The sequence below is a fragment of the Suricata suricatta genome, chromosome 15, assembly GCF_006229205.1.
Source record: "Suricata suricatta isolate VVHF042 chromosome 15, meerkat_22Aug2017_6uvM2_HiC, whole genome shotgun sequence".
Taxonomy (NCBI): domain Eukaryota; kingdom Metazoa; phylum Chordata; class Mammalia; order Carnivora; family Herpestidae; genus Suricata; species Suricata suricatta.
In genome coordinates this window covers 30,904,348-30,927,605 of record NC_043714.1, presented here as the reverse complement: position 1 = coordinate 30,927,605, position 23,258 = coordinate 30,904,348, and the positions used below count along the sequence as shown (strand labels likewise).

The following is a 23,258-nucleotide window of genomic DNA, read 5'->3' as shown; positions in this document are numbered from 1 at the left end:
TTGGTTTGGGTTCAGGTCATGATCTCATGGTTTGTGGGTTAGAGCCCAGAGTCAGGCTTTGCACTGACAGTTCAGAGCCTACTTGGGATTCTCTCTCTCTCTCTCTGTTTCTATCTCTGCCTCTCTCCCTCTTGTGCTATCTCTGTCTCTCAAAAAATAAATAAATAAACTTAAAAAAAAGAAAATGGGACAAAACGCTAGAAGTTTAAAACTCCTTCTTGAAAATTAGGGAAAATATTTCCCTTTCCTCCTTTTTCTTTGTGTATTTACTTTAGAAAATGTGTCATTGCAAAGACATTCTTCCTTCTTTGAAATGTATGTAAATTGCTTTGAAAACTAGATAGGTTTGTATGACCTAGGTATGTCTTTTTTTGAGGACATGGAAGCCATGCCCTCAAAAGGTAAGCATTAAAAAAGATAGAACCTCTATCCCCCAGCTTCTGTGGGAGGGTAGGAATTCTTGGTTGCAAAACTACCAGTCATAAAGATATGAGAAGTTTAATGTTTGTCTGGATAAAGCCAACTGCCAATTAGTTAACACAGATGGTCACCTCAATTACAGATGACTTTATGATGAACTATGCATGACAAATGGTGCTTTCAAGTCCTCTTACTTGAGGATTAGCTATTATCTATTTTGAGAACATGCACAGAATGGGTTATGTCTGCTTTGCTATATTAAAGGGTGAGATTTCTGTTTTTTGAACTCTTAGCAGGTTATCTGTGATATGCATCTCATTCTGGGTATTCATTTAATAAGAAAAGTGTTTTCCTTCTTTGCTAACTTTGTGGAAAAGATTTCTAGGTTGGTAAAAGATTTTGTTTTTAATTGCACTCATAACAGTGTAAAAGGAGGGTACCACTCCCACACTAAAGATTTCTTAGTTTTTGATCTGTTTAAAAATAGGACTTCAGGCACATTTCAGTTTATTTCATGATCCTTCTATGTAGTCTTGAGGAAAAGGAAACATATCCTGGAATTTTGAGCTTAATGTATAGATTGAGAAGACAGAAGAGATATGAGCCCTTTGTGGACAAACAAAGCAAATAAATAACTCTTAGAAATAAAAAACAACCAATTTCAATTATCTTAGGTTGGAAGCTCAGGGCCCCGAATTCTCTACCAAGGGCTATCCTCAAATAAGAGGTCACTGGATCTAAAGATAATGACCAATAAATAAATAAACAAAATGATGAAAACATACGAAATCAGCACTGACAGTGATGACATTCCATCTTGTAAACAAGGAAGACACTGCATTTTGGAAGACAAAATCCAAAGAGCACCTTCCTCCCACGTAGAGAGCACTTCTGCCTTGACCCAACCATGTGAGATGACCACCATTCTCCCATGATTTGTGGGGACCAGTGGGGTTTCTGCTGGTGCTCTAACTTTAATACCCCATCCAATCAAAGCAAGAAGAACACGAACATACACAAAAGGCATATAGCATTAAAGGCCATAACACTTGAGTCCTGTTAAGGAGGCTTTGGTTCAACAGAAAACTGCTTTCTCGAATGAAAAAAAGCAACTATTTCAGGACAGGCTGGAGCTTCGGAAGTACAGTAAAACTGCCAGCTAGAAGAAGAGTTGCATTTCTTCATTTGCAACTCCTAGCTGTGAGGAAGAGGTGAAATTTCAGCCCCCTCTGTCCCATGCTAGATTTACCATTCCTTTTTCATTTCTCCCCATCCTAGAGGGGTATTAAGTAACAGATCAAGAGACACTTGAGTGAAAGGTTATAAACAACCAAGCATTGTCTTTTCCTTCTGATCCTTGGGGGTGCATAAATAAACCAACCAAGGGGTCAGCCCACTCTTACTTTCTGTCCCCTCCTCTGTAGATCTAGCCATCTTGGAACATCACTGTTTTTGAGTTTTATGTAATTTGTCACAGGATGGTGAACTGCCTTGGGAAATGCAGAACAAAGTCAGTGCTGTTATTGATAGACTTCATAAGGAAAGTACCATTAATTGAAAACTATTTTGTGTGCATGAGTGTGTGTGTGTTTACCGTATAACTAGTACCGAAAGTAGTACCTGCCAGGCTACTTAGGTATTTTCACATGTGGTAAGTTTTTCTGAGAAGGGAGAGTTATGGAAAAGGTTTCTTATCACAAATTGGAGTGCTTGCTTTAAAATTCTTTAATGTTTATTTAATTTTGAGAGACAGAGAGAGATAGAGCATGAGCAGGGGAGGGACAGAGAGAGGGAAACAGAATCTGAAGCAGGCTCCAGGCTCTAAGCTGTCAGCACAAAGCCTGACGCGGGGCTCAAACTCATAGACCGCGAGGTACTGACCTGAGCCAAAGATCATGACCTGAGCCAAAGTCGGAAGTTTAATTGACTGAGCCACCCAGGCAACCCAGAGTACTTGCTTTTAATAGATGGTTACATAAATTATCATGCATCCTCTTTTTGCTTTGACCACCAGGAATCCCATAGCCAAGTTCAATGCCCACTTGTAATACCTTATTATTGCATTTGTTTTCTAAGTATAATTTGCTTGATCCTGTCTGCCACACCTCACCCCAATTCCCACTTAATTCTTGATTCTTATTATTTGCCTCTTTTTAAAACTGGTGGCATGATTTTGCTTCCTTTGATTTTTATCATAAATTACCTCAAATCAAACAAATAGAATCATAGTCTTTCAAAAAGCCATACAGATGGATTCTCTGTATTAAGGAATTATAACATCTAGTCTCCCTTTACCGTTACTGCGTTCTTCCCATGTGCAAGAAAGTATTTATTCAAGGATATTTATGTATTAAAAACTAACAGTCTGCAAACAGGCCATTCCTTCACATAGCAGAGAACAGCCTATAGCAGAACTATTTTAATGGGTATTATGTCAGCATTTCTATAAACATTTTAAATTAAAAGGTTTGTAATTTACATTTGCTTAGTGTTGAAATATGAGGGACATACTATAAATAAGTATAATCCTTTTCTTTCCCCTAAAATATCTTTTTAGGCCGCTATAGAAAATGTTAACATATTTAGCCGACTGTACAAATTTTAGCAACATTATCATAGCTCAAGGCTCCTTTAAAATAACTTCTTAAAATACTTTGTCATAGACTTTTGTCTTTGAATAATCATAATAATGAGAATAACTAAACTTTGTAGAGCATCTATAACAGTTCCAGGCTCCTTAAATATACCGTCTTTCAGGAAACTTTTATTCCTCCTTTAAGCAGTTAAAGAAGGTAATGAATAAGATGGAGTTCAAATCACTGATAATAGTGAGCCAATTTTAGGAGGCAGTCCTGTCTCACACTCTTTCTACCAAACATACTTGCATAAAACATTTGCACAATTTTAAGCCATCCACAAAGTGAGTATTTGGAACCTTTTCTGGTTCAACAGCATTTTATGTTCACTTGAGAAGTGTGAATTAAAGAGAACTCACCCTCAATTACTCGGATGTATAGATATTCAGCTTTGAGTTTTAGAAGTGGACTTTTTTTTCCCTCTTGTGGATATTGGTGACCACACTTTTCCCTGCCGGTAATTTGATTGCCCAAGACTGAATCAGGAGCTAAAAGAGACTGTGATTGCCACAGAGACCCAGTGACAACTTAATTTCAAATTGAACCTTGTAGACATCTGAGCGCTGGGGCTTGTGTCCATTTTAAAAGGGCAAAGTGCATCAGCACAGGCGGTGAGAGAAACACCTGTCCTCCTCACATCCCATTTAAAAACCACAGATTTCTGTGAGGGCCCACCCAAGTAGGTAGGTGAAATGGAAGCCTGATAAACTAATGCACAGGGAGGCACATACTTTCAGAAATATTAAGCTTGAAAATGTATGTGTATTATCTTTGACATTGTAGAAGGAGACAGAAAATAAAATAATCAATAGCTAATTGGTAAACATTCCTCAGCAAACAGCAAGTCAGTGAAGTGGAGACATCCAGGATTCTTTTCCTCCATATTGATTTTTTGCTATTTTGCTTTAGCTGAAATTAGCCTCTATTGCTTTCATTTCAGTTGTCAAGGTCCTAGGGTACATTTTGGTTCACTTGAGGGTCCCTCTTCCCCATTTTGTGCCAGAGTCACCAAGAGAATGATAATGGAACTCACGTAGGTCAAGTGGTAAACAAATCACCAGAGAGATTTTGCTGCAGAGTCACTTTATCTGGCCCAGGCTCTGAGAGTGTTTTGGTCACTGAAGTTACTATAATATAATCTGCATTCATGTTATCACCACTAATTGTGGTGATCTTAAATAGTGTTTATAGGTCATCCTATGACAATATTAAGGGACATTTTACGTTACTTGCAGTGACAGTCTTGATCCATGGTCATCTCTGTGAGGTGGGAAGGTTGCTAAGAAAGGCATCTGTATAATAACCATAAGACCATATGTGGGAATAACACCTATCCATGCAATGAATGGCATGTTTCATGTGTCTCACTGCACTGTGCTCCCTGTGACTGGGAGAGTGACCTCCAGGTGAATGAAAACCTGTACTTGGTCAGCTATGATAATTAGTATCTTTGTTCTCTGGTTGTCAGCTTTATTCCCATCTGAGAGGATCGGTCTGTCTCTTTTACAAGCAGAAACAAAACCATCATACAATTATTCTCATTTCGCTATTATTTAGCATTAATTGGAACTTGGAATGCTGGGAAACTCACGTCCTGGGGGAAAATTTTATTTTAGACACTGTGTAATGTACATAGCACATTTGAAGCAGCAATTCGTTAAAAGTCACAGTATTTTCCCAAGAGAATGGATTTGCTATTCACCATTAGGACTAGGTCCAACATTTATGGAATGTTCACACATGATTAATTATGTTTCATTTACAAATAGCCACTAATGGGAGACATTTTTATTATAAGTGCTCTCTTAATGAATTGTCTGTCTTTATGAATTCATGTCCAAGATTGAAATAATGTCTTTTCCTTCCTTTCCCCCAACCCCATACCTGAGCCTGTTGCTGCCTCTCATGTTCTTCCCGTGTCTTCTATCAGACTCATGTGACCAACCCCTCAGTTGCCTAAGCTGGAAATCTTGGCTGTACTTGTGACTCACTCATCCTTCCATCCCATTGCCAGTCACTCACCATATTCAAATGGCTCCTTGTTGCCTGTAGAATAAAGCTGAACCTCCTGCATCTGATGAGCAAGCATATTAAGATCCTAACAGCCGGAGCCACCACAACATTCCAGTTAGGCGTTCTTCACCTTCACCATGCGGACTATACTAGTTCTCACCATGGGATGCTCTTCTTTATCCCTGTGTTTGTTCCCTGCTCACATTCTCTTCTGCCAGCATGCGATTCTTTCTCGTTGTCTATGAGTGAATGCCTGCTTGGTCAGAAGCGGGCTCAAATGTCACTCAGACCTTGCCCTCCCCTCCCTTTAGGCAGGATCAGTAACTCTCTCATCTGTTTTCTTATAGAGCTGTATGTATCCTTCATTTATGTTCCTTATTTATGTGTATATTTAACTCATGAATAACACAGTAAATATTTTAAGGCCTCAGTATGTTTTTAAAATTTTTTGTGTGTCTTCCACATATACCATATTAATTCAGCATATGATAAATGCTTGGTGACGGCTGTCTGGCTAAACCGAAAATCCCGTTAAAAGAAGTAACAAGGTTATCCCTCAGTGTGTATTACATGTAAATACTATGTTGCAGCTGATGACAGAGATAACATGGAAACAGGTGAAGGAGAAAGTCTTATGGAAAATCATACACATCCCCAACAGGATAAAGAGATCTAGAGACATAACAGTTTAGGGCATGAAAGTAAATCAGAGGTTACCAATAACCAGAAAAATAATTTATTTTTATTTAAGTTTGCTCTCTCCTTGCCTCATAACCTGGGCATTTTCTATGTTATTTGCCTTGAAAAGCAGTGACCACAGTGCCTCAACTATAGTAGACACACAATAAACATGTCTTGTATGAATGAATGAATAAATAAATGGAGAAATGAGATTATTCCACTTTCTCACTTCATGAATAAAGAAAGAGACTCAAAGACAAAGAATAGGAAAGAAGAAACAACCTCTTTTCAAGCTGCCATCATATGCCTTGCACTAAGATTAGGGGCTTTTGCCTCAACTATTCAATTTTATCCTGCCAAGAAAATTCTACAACTATTATGTAAGATAAAGAACCTGAAGCTCAAAATCTGTGCCCTATGCTCACAGAGATTGGTTGTAACTCTTGTTTTTATACAGTGTATAGTGCAGTCTTTCCTTTGCCTCCTGCTGGCATGATAAACGTGGATGGGAATATAAGTGATTATTAGTTTTGGTGGGTAGGAATCTCTGTTTTTTATAATCTCTATTGTTTAGACAGTAGCAGGTGAGTAAATATGGGGAGCAGTGATCGAGAGGTGAGATCACTAGAATTGAAGGCTGAAAACCAGAGTTTAGTCCCTTATCTTGTTATCTTAGTTGGGATGAGTCCTTTATTGTTTTGGAAACCCAGTTTCCCTGTAAGGCTAAACCAAACAGATGCCATGACAGGCTTTAAGCTCCCCCTCTGATCTAGAAGGCCTAGGTTTCAGTTCCCGGAAACTAACAGGCTAACAGGCAGTTACACATTGCCTAGAGCAAGAGAGACCACCTTCGCAACACCCAATCAGGGAAGGCCAGCTACCACTCTCCACATTCCTAAGGGTAAGGCCTACAGATAGGAACTTTAGATAGGACCCTGTTACCTAATGTTAAAGTTAACCTGATAGTCACCAAATAAGACCCTGAACTCGCTCTGTAATTGGTTAATTTCAAAGATACCCTAAATGTTGTAATTGGGTCCCGCCAACAGTAACGAACGCTCTGAACAACGTGTATGGTTAAAGTTACTGCCAATGCTGTTGTACAATAATGATTGGATGTCACAAGTTCTTGTCACTCTCCCTTCCCAAACCCCACATAAACCCTACTCAGCCCTTGTTCGGGGCTCTCAGCACGGGTCCACTGCCTTGGTGAAGGCTGTGAGACCGAACTTGGGCCCGGCGAGCCTAAGTCGTAACGATAAATGCCCTTTGCTTTTGCATGCGTGACTCGGTCTCCCAGGCGGTTTCTGGTTTTTGGGGTGATATTGAAAACTTGGGCATTACATCCCCACTCATAATACAAGGCACATAATACCAGCCTTGTGGACTTCTGCGGTGAACAGATAAATAATGACTCTGAAAACACAGTTTGTCTACATAAAAAGGAGTTATTACTCTTATTAAGCTTATGTAAGAATGAGAAAATGCGTAAAGAAGGGTGCTCTCAGCTGCACGTTCACTCTCTTTTGTTTCCTTTGTTACCACTTTGCAATTTCATACAATCCAGCCTTCATTTGAGTAAACAGATGAAAACAGGATAAATAAGAATTTCTCCACTAATGTGATTTGTACACATTATATTAGATTAAATGAACTTCTGCTTCTGATTCTTTCAAATTCACAATTCAACATAAGTTAGTAATAGAGAAATAACAGTTAAAAAGACATCTGTTTCTTGTCATGAGCTTCTATTTTCATAAGAAAATCAAAACAGTGTAAGAACAGGGAATATCAGAAAATCAACATCACTGCACGGTGGTAACTCTTTGATGAGAAAAATAAAAGCTACTGACAGTTTGTTTTGTTAATTATTGAAAGTATGGCTTTTCAAATGTTCTACATTAGCAGCAGTTCTATGCATACATTTAAAAATAAATCTGATCACAAAATAAATCTGATTGCATTTGCTCAGTGTTTTGTAAAGATATCCTCTACCTTAAACAAGCTACAGAAAGGATCACTTTTCTTTGGCTGGTGACTTCATTTTGGACCTTTAATATCAATACTGCCTTATGATCATTTATCAAATTTGATAAGGCCTGGACTTCCATTTTTATATAAATTTTTAAATTAAAATTAAGTAAATTCACATAGCCAAAATAATAAGAGCAATTAAAACATATTTTCAATATCTATTTTAAGATTTCTGATGGTCATACATTGGCACACATCTTATTCTGATCTTTTTATTTCATAGCTTGGGAAATGAGGCTATGAGTGGCTAAAAGAAGAAGATATGCTAGTTTTCAGAGAACAAAGATGAAAAAAAAAATCCCAGCTCCAAGCGATCTTTTGAGTACTCTTCTTACAGTACTATATTAGAATATAAGAGGGAGACACAGGTTCCAGGCTCTGAGCTGTCAGCACAGAGCCTGATATGGAACTCAAACTCGTGAACCACAAGATCATGACCTGGGCCAGAGTCAGAAGTTCAACCAATTGAGCCACCCAAGTGCCCCTCCCCCAAAGTGGCTATTTTTAAAGAACTTAAAATTCTATGAATTTACTCTTGTCTTCTTTCCCAAATGAACTGATTTTTACTTAACATGATAGAAGTCTATATAAACAATAAAGATGTTAAATACAGTCTAATTTTATTCACCTAGCACTGAGGTGATAAATATGTACACTGATAAACTGGGACAAGTAGAGGGGGAAGCCTAGAACTGACTCAGATCCAAGTATATCAAGAAAGGTTAAAGGTATTACGTAGGTCTCTTTGGAGAAGAGAAGGACTACATTTGTTGTTTTAGAGAAATAGGGGTTAAATGGACATATACTTTGTGACAAAAGAGGCTGTATGATACAGAAAAAACTCAAGGTATGGCATCATATAGCATGAGTCTGAATATTGGTGCCATCATTTACAACTGATGTGACCTAGAGAAAAAATCTCCAGGAAAATGCATATCAGGGGCTTGATCTGTAAGATAAGAGCAGCAATATCTATAATGCAGGATGGTTATGAAAATTAAATTAAATCAAACAACATGAAAAATACCTACAGTACATGGCATGCAGTAGTCAAAAGGTATTGACCTTTCTACCACTTTGTCAGGTAAAGTTGTGAAAGATTTTTATTAGAGTAATATCTTGTAAAGGTGTTTTAGTGGAGATAGGAAGGTTAAGTGTACAGATCCCTGACAATCCTGGAGGCCATATTTATATGTTAATTGTCAGCATTTTGTTGTACTTTATATCAGGAAGGATTGTTATTTAAAACATCTGATTCCTCATAGGGTTACATTGCCTTTTAAAGTTGCAAGAAGTTTCTACTACTATATATTATAAAATTGCTTACTTACCTATAAAGTGCAGAAAGGGGCCTCTTGTTTCCAGGTTTGGGTCTGTAGGGTTTGGGTTCTCCTGCCATGTTGATATCTTAAAGCAAAAAATAGTATAGCACTGATTAGGAAAAATTCATTTGAGAAAAGTAAATGATGAGATTTTTTTTCCTTTTGCCATTTGCCTATACAAATGTTATATGCCATTCATTTACTCAACAAATATTTACTGAGCACTTACTCTAGGCCAGGCACTGTTTGAGACATGTCATGTACCCAACAGGTTAGATTTATGCCCTTGTAAAACTAACCTTCTACTGTTTTTTGAAAAATACAACATTGAGCTAGTAAGAAAGCAAGGTGTTTATAGAAGGCTACATCTGAGTGAAAGCAGGAACTCAGAGGAAATTGGAAGACTGACTCTGGCTTGGTCCTTGAAGACATTTATTGAAACCAGAACTTGAGCTTTAGCTTTTATGTCCTTGTGAATTAGAGGGCACTGGGGACAATGCCCACATTAAGGATATGGACCACAGAATCACTGAATTCAATATCCATATGGGTTAAATTCCTTAAGTAGGAAGAGAAGGAAACTTCATCCTTCCCCCTAATAAGAAGTATCTACAAAAGAAATCTCTAGTAAATGTCATACTTAAATAGTGAAATATTGGAAATATTTTCTTTAACATCAAGGGATTTGATTATTGATTAACTTAATATTTTTAAATTATGTCTGTACACAACATGGGATAAAACTTATGACCTTGAGATCTAGGGTCACAAGCTCTTCCAACTGAGCCAGCTGGGTGCCCCTAATGTCAAGAAAATTAAAAGGGCATTTACTCGTACCAATTCTGTATCACACTGTACTAGATTTCATAGTCAGTGACATAAGAGAGGAAAACAGTACCAGAAATGGGAAAGAAGAAATTAAACCCCATAATTGTTGATAATAACTGGGTCCACATAAAAACTCCAAAACATCCATGGACTATTACAATTAATAAAGGAGTTTAATAAATTTCTTGGGCTCATAGCCAATATACACAATTCAAATTCATATCTCTACATGGCAATACGTGTTTTAAAAATATAATTCTAAAAGATGTTATTTACACAATATAAAAGTAAAGTACCTAGGAATAAATGTATTATAAAATTTTAGAGATGTTTTTAAGGATAATTACATAACTATATTGGAAGATTTTATAGTTACCTTACATAGAGAAATTAGAAACTTGATATTTAACAGCCATTTAAATTCTCCCAAAATTGATTTGTTGATTCCATATAATTTCAATTAAATCACCAATATTCTTTCTATATCTGTGTGGAGTTGGATAAGTTAATTCTGAAAACTATATGACAGAATAAAAGGTCAACATAGCCACTTGGAAAAAAAACCAAAGGTGGCAAACTTGCCTTATCCAGACTTATGTTAAGCTATAATAATTAAGACTATAGTATTGGCACAAAGATAGAAAACGAAACATTGCAAAAGAGTCAAGAACCCTCAAACTGACACACACATATATGAATGTCTGAATTAGGACAGAAGGAGCATAGCTGATCAGGGAGTAAAGATAGGCTTGAAATTGGACCTCTACCTTACACTATACAGAAAAACCAATACTACTCGATTAAAAGACTTAATGTGACAGGCAAAATATATAACTTTTAAGAAGGAATGTAGTAGAATATCTTTATGAGATCAGAATATGAAAGGATAATCTTAAACCAGACATAAAAAGCACTAGCCTTAAAATACAAGATTGATAAAGTCAACTATATTACAGTAAAATAAAAAGAATTTCTGCTCAGCAAAAGGCACATAAAGACAATGAAAAGAAAAGCCACAAACTAGATGAAGAAATCCTTGACAAAGTATTTGTTTCTGGAATATATAAAGAACTCATTTACATAATAGGAAAAAGAGACAAACCACCAAGTAGAAAATTGGGCAAAAAGCACAGGAGAGGCCCTTTACAGAAGAAGATAAATAAATGCTGAATAAACATATGAAAAGATTCTCAACCTCACTTGTAATGGAGGATTCCATTTTAGTATATGAACGGCCAAAGTGAGCACAATAATGGAGAATTCAAATTAAAACACTATAAGATACAATTGATACCCATTGAATTTACAACAATTTACAAGGTCTGACAATATCGAGAGTTGGTGAAGTTTGGGAGCAAAATGAAAGACGTGTACATTGCAAGTATAAGCATAAATTGGTACAACTATTTTGTAAGATAATTTAGCAGTTTATAATGAACTTAAAATGCTCAAACCCTATGAGTCAGGAGGTATGCACCCTAAGAAACTCTTGAATACATGTGCCATAAAATATATACAAGAATACTTGTTGCAGTACACCAAAATAGAAAAAAAATCCTAGAAAATCTCAAATATTGATTGATAGGTAACTAGATAAATGAATTATGATGTATTCACAAAAAGAAAAAGAGAGAGAGAGAGGCTGACTTAGACCCATAGGCAACAATACTTAATCTGAGGAACATAACACCAAAAAATGATATCATGGAAAAACACTTCAGAATGCATCTTTTTATCTTAATAAAAATATAAATTTAAACAAATGTTATGAGGAATCAAAATACATGTAGCAAAATGAAAGAAAAGCAAGCAGAAATAAACAGTAAATTTAGGATGAAGGTTACCTTTAAAGGGTGAAAAGAATATGGAACTTGGGTAGGACATCTAGGCAACTTTAAAATTATTATAATGTATTATTAAGGGTGCATGCATGTGGGAATATGAGTTTACAATATAGCATAATTCTTTACTTTTCTAATATGTTGTAAATTTTATTTTGTATATATTTAGTAACTAATAAAAATTTAAAAAAGAAAATGGGAACAGAGATGGTAAGTTGTGGGTTGATAAATATTCAGGTCAGGGGCAGTGCATTTTGGTAAACAAGATTGCAATGAGGAAATAGGAAAGAAGAGCTGTTGGTGGGTAGGTGGGTTATTGGATGTGAGTAGATTATTAAAAACCCAATTAGAACTTTAAATCTAATTTGACTAGGATATAATTTTGGGTTCTGAGTAGAGGATGGTTGTGAGAATGAATCATGATGACAGTGATTCTATTTTTTATTTTTTTATGTTTATGTATTTTTGAGAGAGAGAGAGACAGAGAGAGACAGAAAGACAGACAGTGCGAGTGGGGGAGCGGCAGAGAGAGAGAGGGAGACACAGAATGCGAAGCAGGCTCCAGGCTCTGAGCTGTCAGCACAGAGCCTGATGCAGGGCTCGAACTCATGAACTGTGAGATCATGACCTGAGCTGAAGTTGGATGCTCAACTGACTGAGCCACCCAGGCACCCCGACAGTAGTGATTCTTGTATGATTTGGGATAAGGTACAACCAAGATCAAGGCTTTCTGAATCTTTCAGATGTGACAAAGTTGGAACAAAAAAGTGAGCAAAACAAAGGCAGATTTCTGTTGTTTTTGCAAACTCTGTAATGATGGGCCCATGAAATATAATAAGAGACAATGTGTATCTCTAACTTAGACTCCATTAAGTCTCCATTATGAAATGAAAATATAAAACTATTCTCATAAATAAATAAGAATCTTGAGACTTAAGTCTACCAACACAAATATTGTAACACTTAAAAAATATGGTGCCAGTGGTTTTGAGGATAAACTTAGGAGTTTGAGAGAATATATACATACAATGGAAAATCTTTCATGAAAGGCTGTTAAACTCAGCATTTCCAGACATTGGCCTCCATTCAAAAGTTTTACAAAACACAGAAGAAAATCTTTTGTTTCTTAAAGATAATACTGTTCAAATACATAATTTTCCTTTAAATTTATGGGAATTTATTCTTAAATATGCAAAGTTATATTGCTTCCTATTGCTATAGTGAAGATCATCCATAACTTAGTGTTAATGGACAGGGGTGAGGGTGAAAAGGGTTGGATATAGTCAAGGGAGAAGGGATGGTGGGCAGTGAGTTTAATTAGTCAGTGAACTTAAAGTCTTTGCAAGCTCTGGATGAATGAGCACTTCCATAGTACTCAACTATAAATATAAGATTTAATTGTGTTTTCAGACCATCATGGCTTATTTGGAAACCAAGGCTCAGGCTCAAGAGCTATTGGCCTTGAAGGGACCATGCAAACAGGGCAAATGTCATCTAAAGAGTAAACTCTGTGGTCAATCATTCTCTGATTTCATGAATTGTGTAAGTTTCCCATAGGTAGGACTAGAGGAAAAATGAGATTCAATTTTCTCTTATTCTTATAACGATAGGGGCTTTGGAGTAAAATACTGAGGTACAGAAAATAAAGTGTTATTTCTTAAATTCCCAAATTTAGAAAGAGTCATACCAAATACTAATATTTAGAAATCACATATTGTCTTCAAGAGAAGATGTGGGTTTAATCATTCTCAACAATTTTTTTGAAATCAGCCAAAATATTCTAGTTAAATTCCTACTTGTTTTGCAGAAGTACCTATAAAGGTACCTATATATCAAGAAGGTGGATTCTATTATCTGAGCATTAGAATTATATTCTTGTAAAGGGAGTCAGTAAAATTAGGTAATCACCATTAAGAGGAGGTCTCTTGAAGTGTTCCTGTTTGGGTACAGTATACATCATATTGTGTGGAAGAACTCCCATAACCCTTTTCCGGGCACAGGAACAAAGCAGAAGGGAGTGAAAGCCTTATCCATTGTTAAAAGATGACTGGAGACAGGAGGCCCCCACAAGGAGAAAAGATGGGTATGTGCATTTTGGCCCGTGGCATTATAAGCCTACATAAGGACCAACCAAGAACAGACCCCATATCTATTTTGAAGTTTGAATATTTCAAGTTAGCATTAAAAAAGTAGGTGGAAAAAATAAAAATTTACTCTAAAATTACTCTTCTAAAATTAAACCTTAGAATCAAAAAACTTAAAAATATCCTGTTGGGCTACGAAGTATATCTTTTCAGAGCAAACTACTAAAAATAGATTAAATGTTCAAAAATTTAATCAGTTTTCCTTTCTTCTTTATATTGAAACTAAATAGGTGATATCAATGTGCCATGACAGAAATAACTATAAAGTTGGAGAACTGGAAAAAGTCAATGAGTTGAAACTATTCTGGTTTGAGGCAAATGAGATGAGGCAAATGGAGGCAGGTACTGTTCTCAAGTGTCATTCTCTGAAATAATATCCAACACATGTTAATGTATTTCTTTAACCAATTCGTGTCAGCATGCGACTAAAGATGATCATAAACAGCATTCTGTTAGTTCCTGCTTTATGGCTCTTGGGAAGATAACTCTACTTTAACACCCAAACACTGCAACCCCCATTTTATGTTATTACGTTGTTCCAATGGAACAGACTACTGAGCGCCTTCCTTTGACTTTGGACTTTTATTCTGTACAGTGTTATTTATCCAACAGGTGTCCAAGGGGTGTATTGGTTGATTAAATTCATGAACACCAGAAGGCATATCCTTGCACAGGTTTTAGTGTCTGGCCAAACACACTGTCAGCACATTTCCTAAAGTGATATTTATTTGAACTATGTTTTGGAAGACGTTCATAGGTATATTGCCAAACAAATAAATCATAGTAACATAAGTTTTATAAAAATGCTACAATTTATCTCTCTCTCTTGGACATTTGTAATGCATATTAAAGGATAAGATTCTGGAAAGAAAAAACATTCAGATGTGTTTAACTGAAATGTGTCTGTGTATGTGTATAAACACAAAGTATATTTTGGATGACACACCTGTAAACATTCAGCAAAACAGTGTTTTCCCAGGACACAGATTTATGAGATACACTGAAATATTTAGAGAAACTATTTTACATTTATTTTTGTTTGTCACATCTCAGGTGAAAGTTAATCTAATCATTTCAATTGCATATTATTTACGCTATTACAATAAACAGAAACTTGCTACTTAACTCTACCTCTAATGATCCTTGCTGGCATCTGTCATTTCTAGAGGAATTTAACCTTGATATTAAAATGATGTCTAACTTGTATTCCTGGGGCACCTGGGTGACTGTCTGACTTTGGCTCAGTTCATGATCTCACTGTTGTGAGTTTGAGCCCTGTGTTGGCCTCTGTGCTAACAGCTTAGAGCCTGGAGCTTGCTTTGGATTCTGTGTCTCCCTCTCTCTCTGCTCCTCCCCCCACTCATGCTCTGTTTCTCTCAAAAAAAAAAACATTAAAAAAATTTCAAGTGATGTCTAACTTATAATATAATAAAGGTATATACATTATCAATATCATTTTTTTAGATGGAGAAGAAAATTAAAGAATTATTTTTCTAAAGGAATTAGCTAAAAGTAATATATTCTCAGGATTTTTTTTTTTGCTTTGTTTCCTTTCCCAGGTTTAAATAAAAGTTTAAATAATTCAGCCATGGCATATAGGCTGTCAGGAAAAGTCATTCAGAGCCTTTTATTGTTCACATTTAAAAGATTTAGGGATTCATTACTATTCCATTGAATGAAAATTCAGGAGATAAAGAAAATAGTCTGTTATGTTTGACAAGTGAATGCATGAAACCATACATCACCCTAGTATAAGCACACTGCCGTTTAAGAGTCTTTTTGCATTCATTAGTTTAGATCCTCCAAACAATCCTGTGAAATAAGCAGAGCAAGAACCATTACTCCCAGATCATGTACATAGATGTCTGAGGTACCGAGAAATTAAATGGCATTCATGATAATATCGTTAGCACAGTTCACTACAGCTGTCTCTGTTACTGAGCATGGCCCATGTGCCAGGCAGGGACGGATGCTCTGCCTCCATCCTGAGAGAGATGACTGCGAGTCTGCGGCATCCTTGAACTAGAGCTGCACCAGACCCACAGTCTAGAACTTTCCCTACTGTCACATTGCTCTTAACTAGATTTTGGACGTCACATTTTCTATGCCATTTAATGCTGGTTTGGTTGTGGAAAGTAGCGTGTAAAGTAATATTTCTCTGAGTCCCTCGGAGTTTTGGCAACACAGGGCAGGATGTATGATTAAAAGAGTGCTGTAGGGAGCAATGGGGGAACCGCGGTCCACCGCGTTGCCTGAGATTTCTTGGCCGGGTAGGTTCACAAGCCTGCGGCTTTATGGAACTGCCTGGAAGTGCTTTTATCCAAGGAAAAAAATGCGCCAAACTTGCAAATGCAAGTATAGCCTACCTTGTGCTCTTAAATATGGACATTTGAAGCATGTTAAGCTGAAAGCTGAAAGTGGAGCCCATAGGGTACAAAAGTAAAAGGGTTTCTAATCTTGTTGTTTTTCCCTTCATGGAACCACAGCTAGTTTTAACACTTGAAAAATGTCCTTTATAGTATGTTAAAATATTCACTGTTATGGGAATGAAACTGTAGTCTAATTTTACTGGGCAGTCACTGAATTGTGACCATTTTAATGAGCCTTTGGACCTGGTTTCATAAATTAGTTCTGACGCAGCACCACAGCACGCTGGCCTCTGGTTATTAGAACACTAATGCACAGATCAGTAGTTGGCCAGATTCCCATTTGCACAGAAAACACTCTGTGCCCCAGGCTCTCCCTGCAAGGGCAAATACAAGTGGTAACTTGAACTTATTACAAATTGCTTGGTACGTCTGATCACCATATATGACTTACATAGATTCAAAGTGGGCTTTCCTCAATGGAAACTAAAGTGAAAGAAGCAGGGATGTATAGTTGATGTCCCTTTTTACTTACTGTCTTTTGTGTTCAATGGTTATATTAAGAAGAAAATGAAAATGCCACAAATCATTCATTTTCATTGACCCAATAGTTATTGAACCTACAGGATGTGTTAGGGACTGTGCTAAGTACGGGGCACATGTGCCTGAGCGTTGATCGTGTTCTCTGGGATATCACAGAGACAGCTAAGCCTGCAGCTAACTACAGCAAGTATGACAAACATAACAATGAGGTGAATGCTGCGTGCTTTGGGGACATGGTGCCCTCCCTTCATGGCTGAGAGTGCTCTTAAAGGTCCATCCTTGGCGCATAAGGCGGTTTCCTCCGAAGACATGGGTTAAAATGCTACAAGTTTCGCTGACCCACATGGATCAACAAGCTCTTGTAAATGCTTCAGCTCTATCCATTAAGCTGTAGAGAGCTGTGTCTGTTCTTCTGTTTGTTTTATTTTGCTTATCCTTCCAGACTCCCATTAGCTAATTGTTAAAATACTTTTGATTTGCCTGAAGCATAAGTGGCCATGAAATTTGAGGAAACTTTGTGGCACTGATGCATATTTAATCAATGTCTAGTTTAATGTTATTTAACAGAGAATACAAGCACATTTTCACAGAGGCACAAAGCAATTTTTAAAATCAAATTTGAATTTACTTAATTATTAAAACTTCCTACTTGCATCATTTTGTCTCTATCATTTTATCTCTTATATTACCTTGGGTAAATTTTTTGAGGAATGCTTTCCTATAGTCTATGAATACTTCTAAAAATCTCTCCAAAGGTAAAAATGAAAGACTACATATGCTTTATTAAGAGACCAAGTCTTCGGAAACCAAATGAATCAAATCTAAAATGTGGATAAATGTTCACCAGCAGCACCATGAATTTGCTTAGGATCTTGCTTAACAATTTTACAAATACACTTAATGACCTATTGGCATTAATAGTAGAGACAACTGTTGTGGTAATAAGAACCACAAATACCTGGTAAAAAATAATCCTAGCTGCATGTTCATTATCAGTGCATAGACTTAACAATATTAATTGCTTTGTATCCCAAGAGTTTATTTAGTTTCATACTTGAGGATAAAATATTCCTTAAGGAAAGTAAAATTCAACCATAGAATCTGGATTAACAGTTTCCTTGAGAACACTCAGATTTCCATCAGTGAAGTAAAGTAACCTCAAGATTTGGGTATTGCTTCTCTCTGCTCCCTTCCTATTCTAATCTTTCTCTTTTCAGGTATGTATAGATAAACTAATTTTCTCAGGTCCTTTTTGTGGTGATCTTGCATTCAGTGTTTAAAACACCAAAGCTACTATGTTTATAGTATTCTGTAATTCACAAATATAATGAAACACCAAAGCCAATGTTAGGTAGCTAAATGCATTTAATGTCAAGATTAATATACAACCCTGATACTCCAAGTATGGTTGGCAAACAGACAACATCTGTATCCTGTAGGAACCTGTTAGAATTGCAGAATCCAGGTTTTACCTCAGACCTAATGAATCAGACTGCATTTTAACAAGACACCCAACCCAGGTAACCGCTATTCACATTCAAGACTGAGAAGCAATGGAATATAAGACATTTAGCTTAAGTGTCTTTCTTTAATTATTAAGGGTTTTACTTTTTTAAAAAAACTGTTTTGAAGAGAAAATAGTAAGAATTCAGAGCAGATATCATCACTCATCATCAGGGAAATGCAAATCAAAATGAGATATTATTTCACACCTGTCAGAATGGCTAAAATCAGAAACACAATAAACAACAAGTGTTGGTGAGGATGGGCATAAAAGGGACCCCTGTACACTGTTGGTGGGAAGGCAAACTGGTCCAGTCCCTGTGGAGGAGAGTATGGGGGCTCCTCAAGAAATTAAAAATAAAACTACCTCATGATCCAGTAATTCTACTACTGACTATTTACCTAAAGAACACAAAAACACTAATTTGAAGAATATATGCTCTTCTATATTTACTGCAGAATTATTTACAATTTTTACCAAATTATGGAAGCAGCCCAAGTGCCCACTGGCAGATAAATGGATAAAGAAGAGGTGGTATATAGATACAATATGATATCACTCAGCCATAGAAAAGAATGAAATCTTGCCTTTTGCAATAACATGGATGGATCTAGAGAGTATAATGCTAAGTGAAATAAACCAGTCAGAGAAAGACAAATGCCATATGATTTCATTCATATATGCACTTTAAGGAACAAAACAAACAAACAAGTGAAAAATAAAAGAGACAAATAAAAAAACAGACTCTTTACTATAGAGAACAATCTGATGGTTGCCAGAGGGGAGATGTGTGGGGAATTGGTTGAAATAGGTGAAGGGAATTAAGAGTACACTTATCTTGATGGAATCATTATATTGTACACCTGAAATAAATATAATGTTGTAGGTTAACTACACTGGAATTAAATTTTCAAAATTCTGGGCAGAAAAAATTAAGCATTAGGGAGTCTGGGTGACTCAGTCAGTTAAGCATCCAACTTCAGCTTAGGTCATGATCTCACAGTTCTTGAGTTCGAGCCCCATGTTGGGCTCTGTGCTGACAGCTCAGAGCCTGGATTTTGCTTTGGGTTCTGTGTCTCCCTCTCTCTCTGCCCCTCTCCTGCTTGCACTCTGTCTTTCTCTATCTCTCAAAAATGAATAAATGTTAAAAAAAAAAATTAAGTATTTAGGGAAGAAGTTTGAAAAATGCCTTTCTAAAGGTTTAGGATGAACTAATGGTATTTTAATGTCATTTCTGATGATAATAATAGTTCTTAGTATTTGCATATAATTTAACATTTGGTCACATTTTCACATCCTTAAAAATGTTCACAATAATCTTGTGATGTTGGTCTTTTGCAGATTCCCATTTATACAAACTGAAGTTGAGAAAGAGTAAGTTCTTTGCACAAGACAGCACAGCTAATAGGTAGTGGTGCCAAGATTCTGAGTTCAGGTTTCCACTCAAAATATGCATCATGTTTTATAGATGAAGTTTGACTTTTCAATTAAAAATAAATCTATCACTTTTGACAAGCCTTATAAAATTCATTGGCAAATTACTAAAATATTTCATAATTTCATTTATTAAAAAGATAAATTTTTCACAAAGTCTTCATGAGTAGAAAACCATTAAATTAAATCTAATTGTTAACATTCCATGAGAAAGCAAAACTTTGAAAGCTCCTTTCTTGAAAACTGAAGCCTGGAAAAGCCACAAATCAAGGAAATACAAAAGATCTAATAACCTCTTTTACCAAAAGCAGGAGAGAGATTATCTGATATTTGATAACAAAGCCAAGCTAAAGCCAAGATAAAGACAAGAATGCACAAGACTTAATCAGATAAAAATTCTTTTAGATAGAGTTCAGGCAAGATGGCAGAGAGGTAAGGAGTTCTGTACTTCCCACCTGCATCTCTTAATCAGGGAAGGGCTGAAGCCAGAGAACTCAGAACTGCAGCAGTCTGGGAGGAAGAGAGACAGAGTCCACTAAGAAGACAGCCTCATAGGGCTACCTCAAGAAACAAACCAAAGTACACATGGTGGAGAGTCCCAAATATCACTGCGAGTAGAGAAATAAAATAACCAGAGTCAAAAACAAGAGAGACACCATTAAAAGAACACTTCTTAAATGAACAAGCCATGGACAGTCTATGAGCCTCCTTTAATATAGCTGTACCCACAGATGCAGAGCACATAACAAGCTTTTAAAACTTACAAGAGACAGAAAGCAAGCCAAACTGATGAAACAAAAGAAGTCTCCTCAAAAGAAATTCCAGGAAGAAGTGACAGCTAAAGAATTGGTCAAAACAGTTATAAGCAACATAACTGACCAAGAACTTAGAAAAACAGTCATAAAATTAATTTCTGGGCTTCAGAAAAGCATAGAAGACACCAGAGATGGTATTGCTAAGAAGATTATGGACCTTAAAAATAGTTATGATGAATTAAAATATGCTATGAATGAGATGCATAATAAAATGGAGGCAGCCACAGCACGGATTGAAGAGGCAGAGAGGAGAATGGGTGAATTAAAAGATACAGCTATAGAAAAAAAGAAATCCGAGAAAAAGAGATAAATTGATCAAGGAGCATGAAAGGAGAATTCGAGACCTGAGTGATGCATTTAAACAGAATAATATCCATATCATAGGAATTCCAGAAGAAGAAGAGAGAGAAAGGGACTGAAGGAGTACTTAAACAAATTGTAGCCAAGAACTTCCCAGATGTGGGGAAGGAAACAGACATTGAAATACAAGAGGCACTGAGAACTCCCCTCAGATGTAACTTGAATCACTCTTCTGCATGACATATCATAGTGAAACTTGCAAAATATAAGGATAAAGAGAGAATTTTGAAAACATCTAGGGATATAAGGGCCCAAACATAGAAAGGGAGACACATCAGGGCAGTAACAGGCCGATCTACTGAAACTTGGCAGGCCAGAAAGGAATGGCAAGAAATCTTCAATGTGATGAACAAGAAAAATATGCAGCCAAGAATCGTTTATCCAGCAAGCCTGTCATTCAGAATAGAAGGAGAGATAAAGGTTTTCCTAAACAAACAAAAATGGAAAGAATTCACCACTGAACCAATCCTACAAGAGATCCTAAGGGGGACTCCATGAGGGAAATATTGCAAGGAACACAAAGTACCAGAGACACCACTACAAACATGAATCCTACAGAGAACACAGTGACTCTAAACCCATATTTTTCAATACTAACACTGAAGGTAAATGGACTAAATGATCCAATCAAAAGACATAGGGTATCAGATTGGATAAAAAAACAAGATCCATCTATTTGCTTTCTACAAGAGACTCATTTTAGAGCCGAGGACACTTTCAGATTGAAAGTGAGGGGATGGAGAAATATCTATCATGGTACTGGAAGTCAAAAGAAAGCTAGCATAGCCATACTTATATCGGACAATCTGGACATTAAAGTTAAGGCAGTAACAAGAGATGAAGAAGGGCATTATATAATAATTACAGGGTCTATCCATCAGGAAGAGCTAACAATTATAAATATCTATGCATTAAATTTGGGAGCACCCAAATACATAAAACAATCACAAACATAAGCAATCATATTGATAAGAATGTGCTAATTGCAGGAGACTTTAATACTCCACTTAACAGCAATGGATAGATCAAATAGACAGAAAAATCACTGAAGAAACAATGGACCTGAATGGCACATTGGACCAGATGGACTTGACAGATATATTTAGAACTCTACACCCTGAATCTATGGAATTCACTTTCTTCTCAAGTGCACATGGTACATTCTCCATGATAAATCATATACTGGGTCATAAAGCAGCCCTCAATAAATATAAAATAATTGAAATCATACCATGCACACTTTCAGATCACAATGCTATGAAACTTGAAATCAACAACAGGAAAATGTCTGGAAAACCTCCAAAAACATGGAGGTTAAAGAACACCCTACTAAAGAACGAATGGGCCAACAAGGAAATTAAGAGAAGAAATTAAAAGATATATGGAAACAAATGAAAATGAAAATACAACAATCCGATCTCTTTGGGATGCAGCAAAGGCAGTCCTAAGAGGAAAGTATATTGCAATCCTGGCATATTTCAAGAAACTAGAAAAAGCACAAATGCAAATTCTAACAGTGCACCCAAAGGAACTGGAAGCAGAGCAGCAAGAACACCCCAAGCCCAGAAGAAGAAGAAGAGAAATCAGGGCAGAAAAAACAATATATAATACAAAAAAATAGCTAAACAGATGAATGAAACCAAGATTTGGTTTTTTGAAAAAATAAACAAAATTCATAATCCTCTAGCCAGGTTACTCAGAAACAAAGAGAGAACACCCAAATAGAAAAAATCATGAATGAAATGGATTTATTACAACCAATCCTTCAGAAATACAAGCAATTATCAGGGAATACTATGAAAAATTATATGCCAAAACTAGACAACCTAGAAGAAAAGGACAAATTCCTAAACACATGCAGACTACCAAAATTCAAACAGGAAGAGACAGAAAATCTGAACAGATCCATAGCTAGAAAAGAAATTAAATCGGTTATCAAAAATCTCCCAATAAATAAGAGCCCTGTGCCAGATGGCTTTCCTGAGGAATTCTACCAGACATTTAAAGCAGATTTAATACCCACTCTTCTCAAGCTATTCCAAAAAATAGAAACGGAAGGAAAACTTCCAGACTCATTTAACGAAGCCAGCATCACTTTGATTCCCAAACCAGACAGAGACTCAGAGAAAAAAGAGAACTACAGGCCAATATCCCTGATAAATATGGATGCAAAAATCATCAACAAGCCACTAGCAAATCAAATTCAACAGCATATAAAAAGAATTATCCACCATGATCAAGTGGAATTCATTACTCGGTTACAGGGCTGCTTCAATATTTGCAAATCAATCAATTTGATACATAACATTAACAAAAG

General features: G+C 36.3%; 1 protein-coding gene across 8 annotated transcripts in view; it reads right to left on the bottom strand.

Annotated features, from left to right (window-relative positions):
* Positions 1–23,258, bottom strand: part of RALYL (RALY RNA binding protein like) — a 714,980-nt gene that overhangs the window by 138,832 nt on the left and 552,890 nt on the right. For all 8 annotated transcript variants that reach the window (XM_029923807.1, XM_029923812.1, XM_029923804.1 and 5 more), the window contains one exon: positions 9,116–9,191. In XM_029923807.1, coding sequence (XP_029779667.1) covers positions 9,116–9,191 — 76 coding nt within the window. The remainder of the gene's footprint in view (positions 1–9,115; positions 9,192–23,258) is intronic.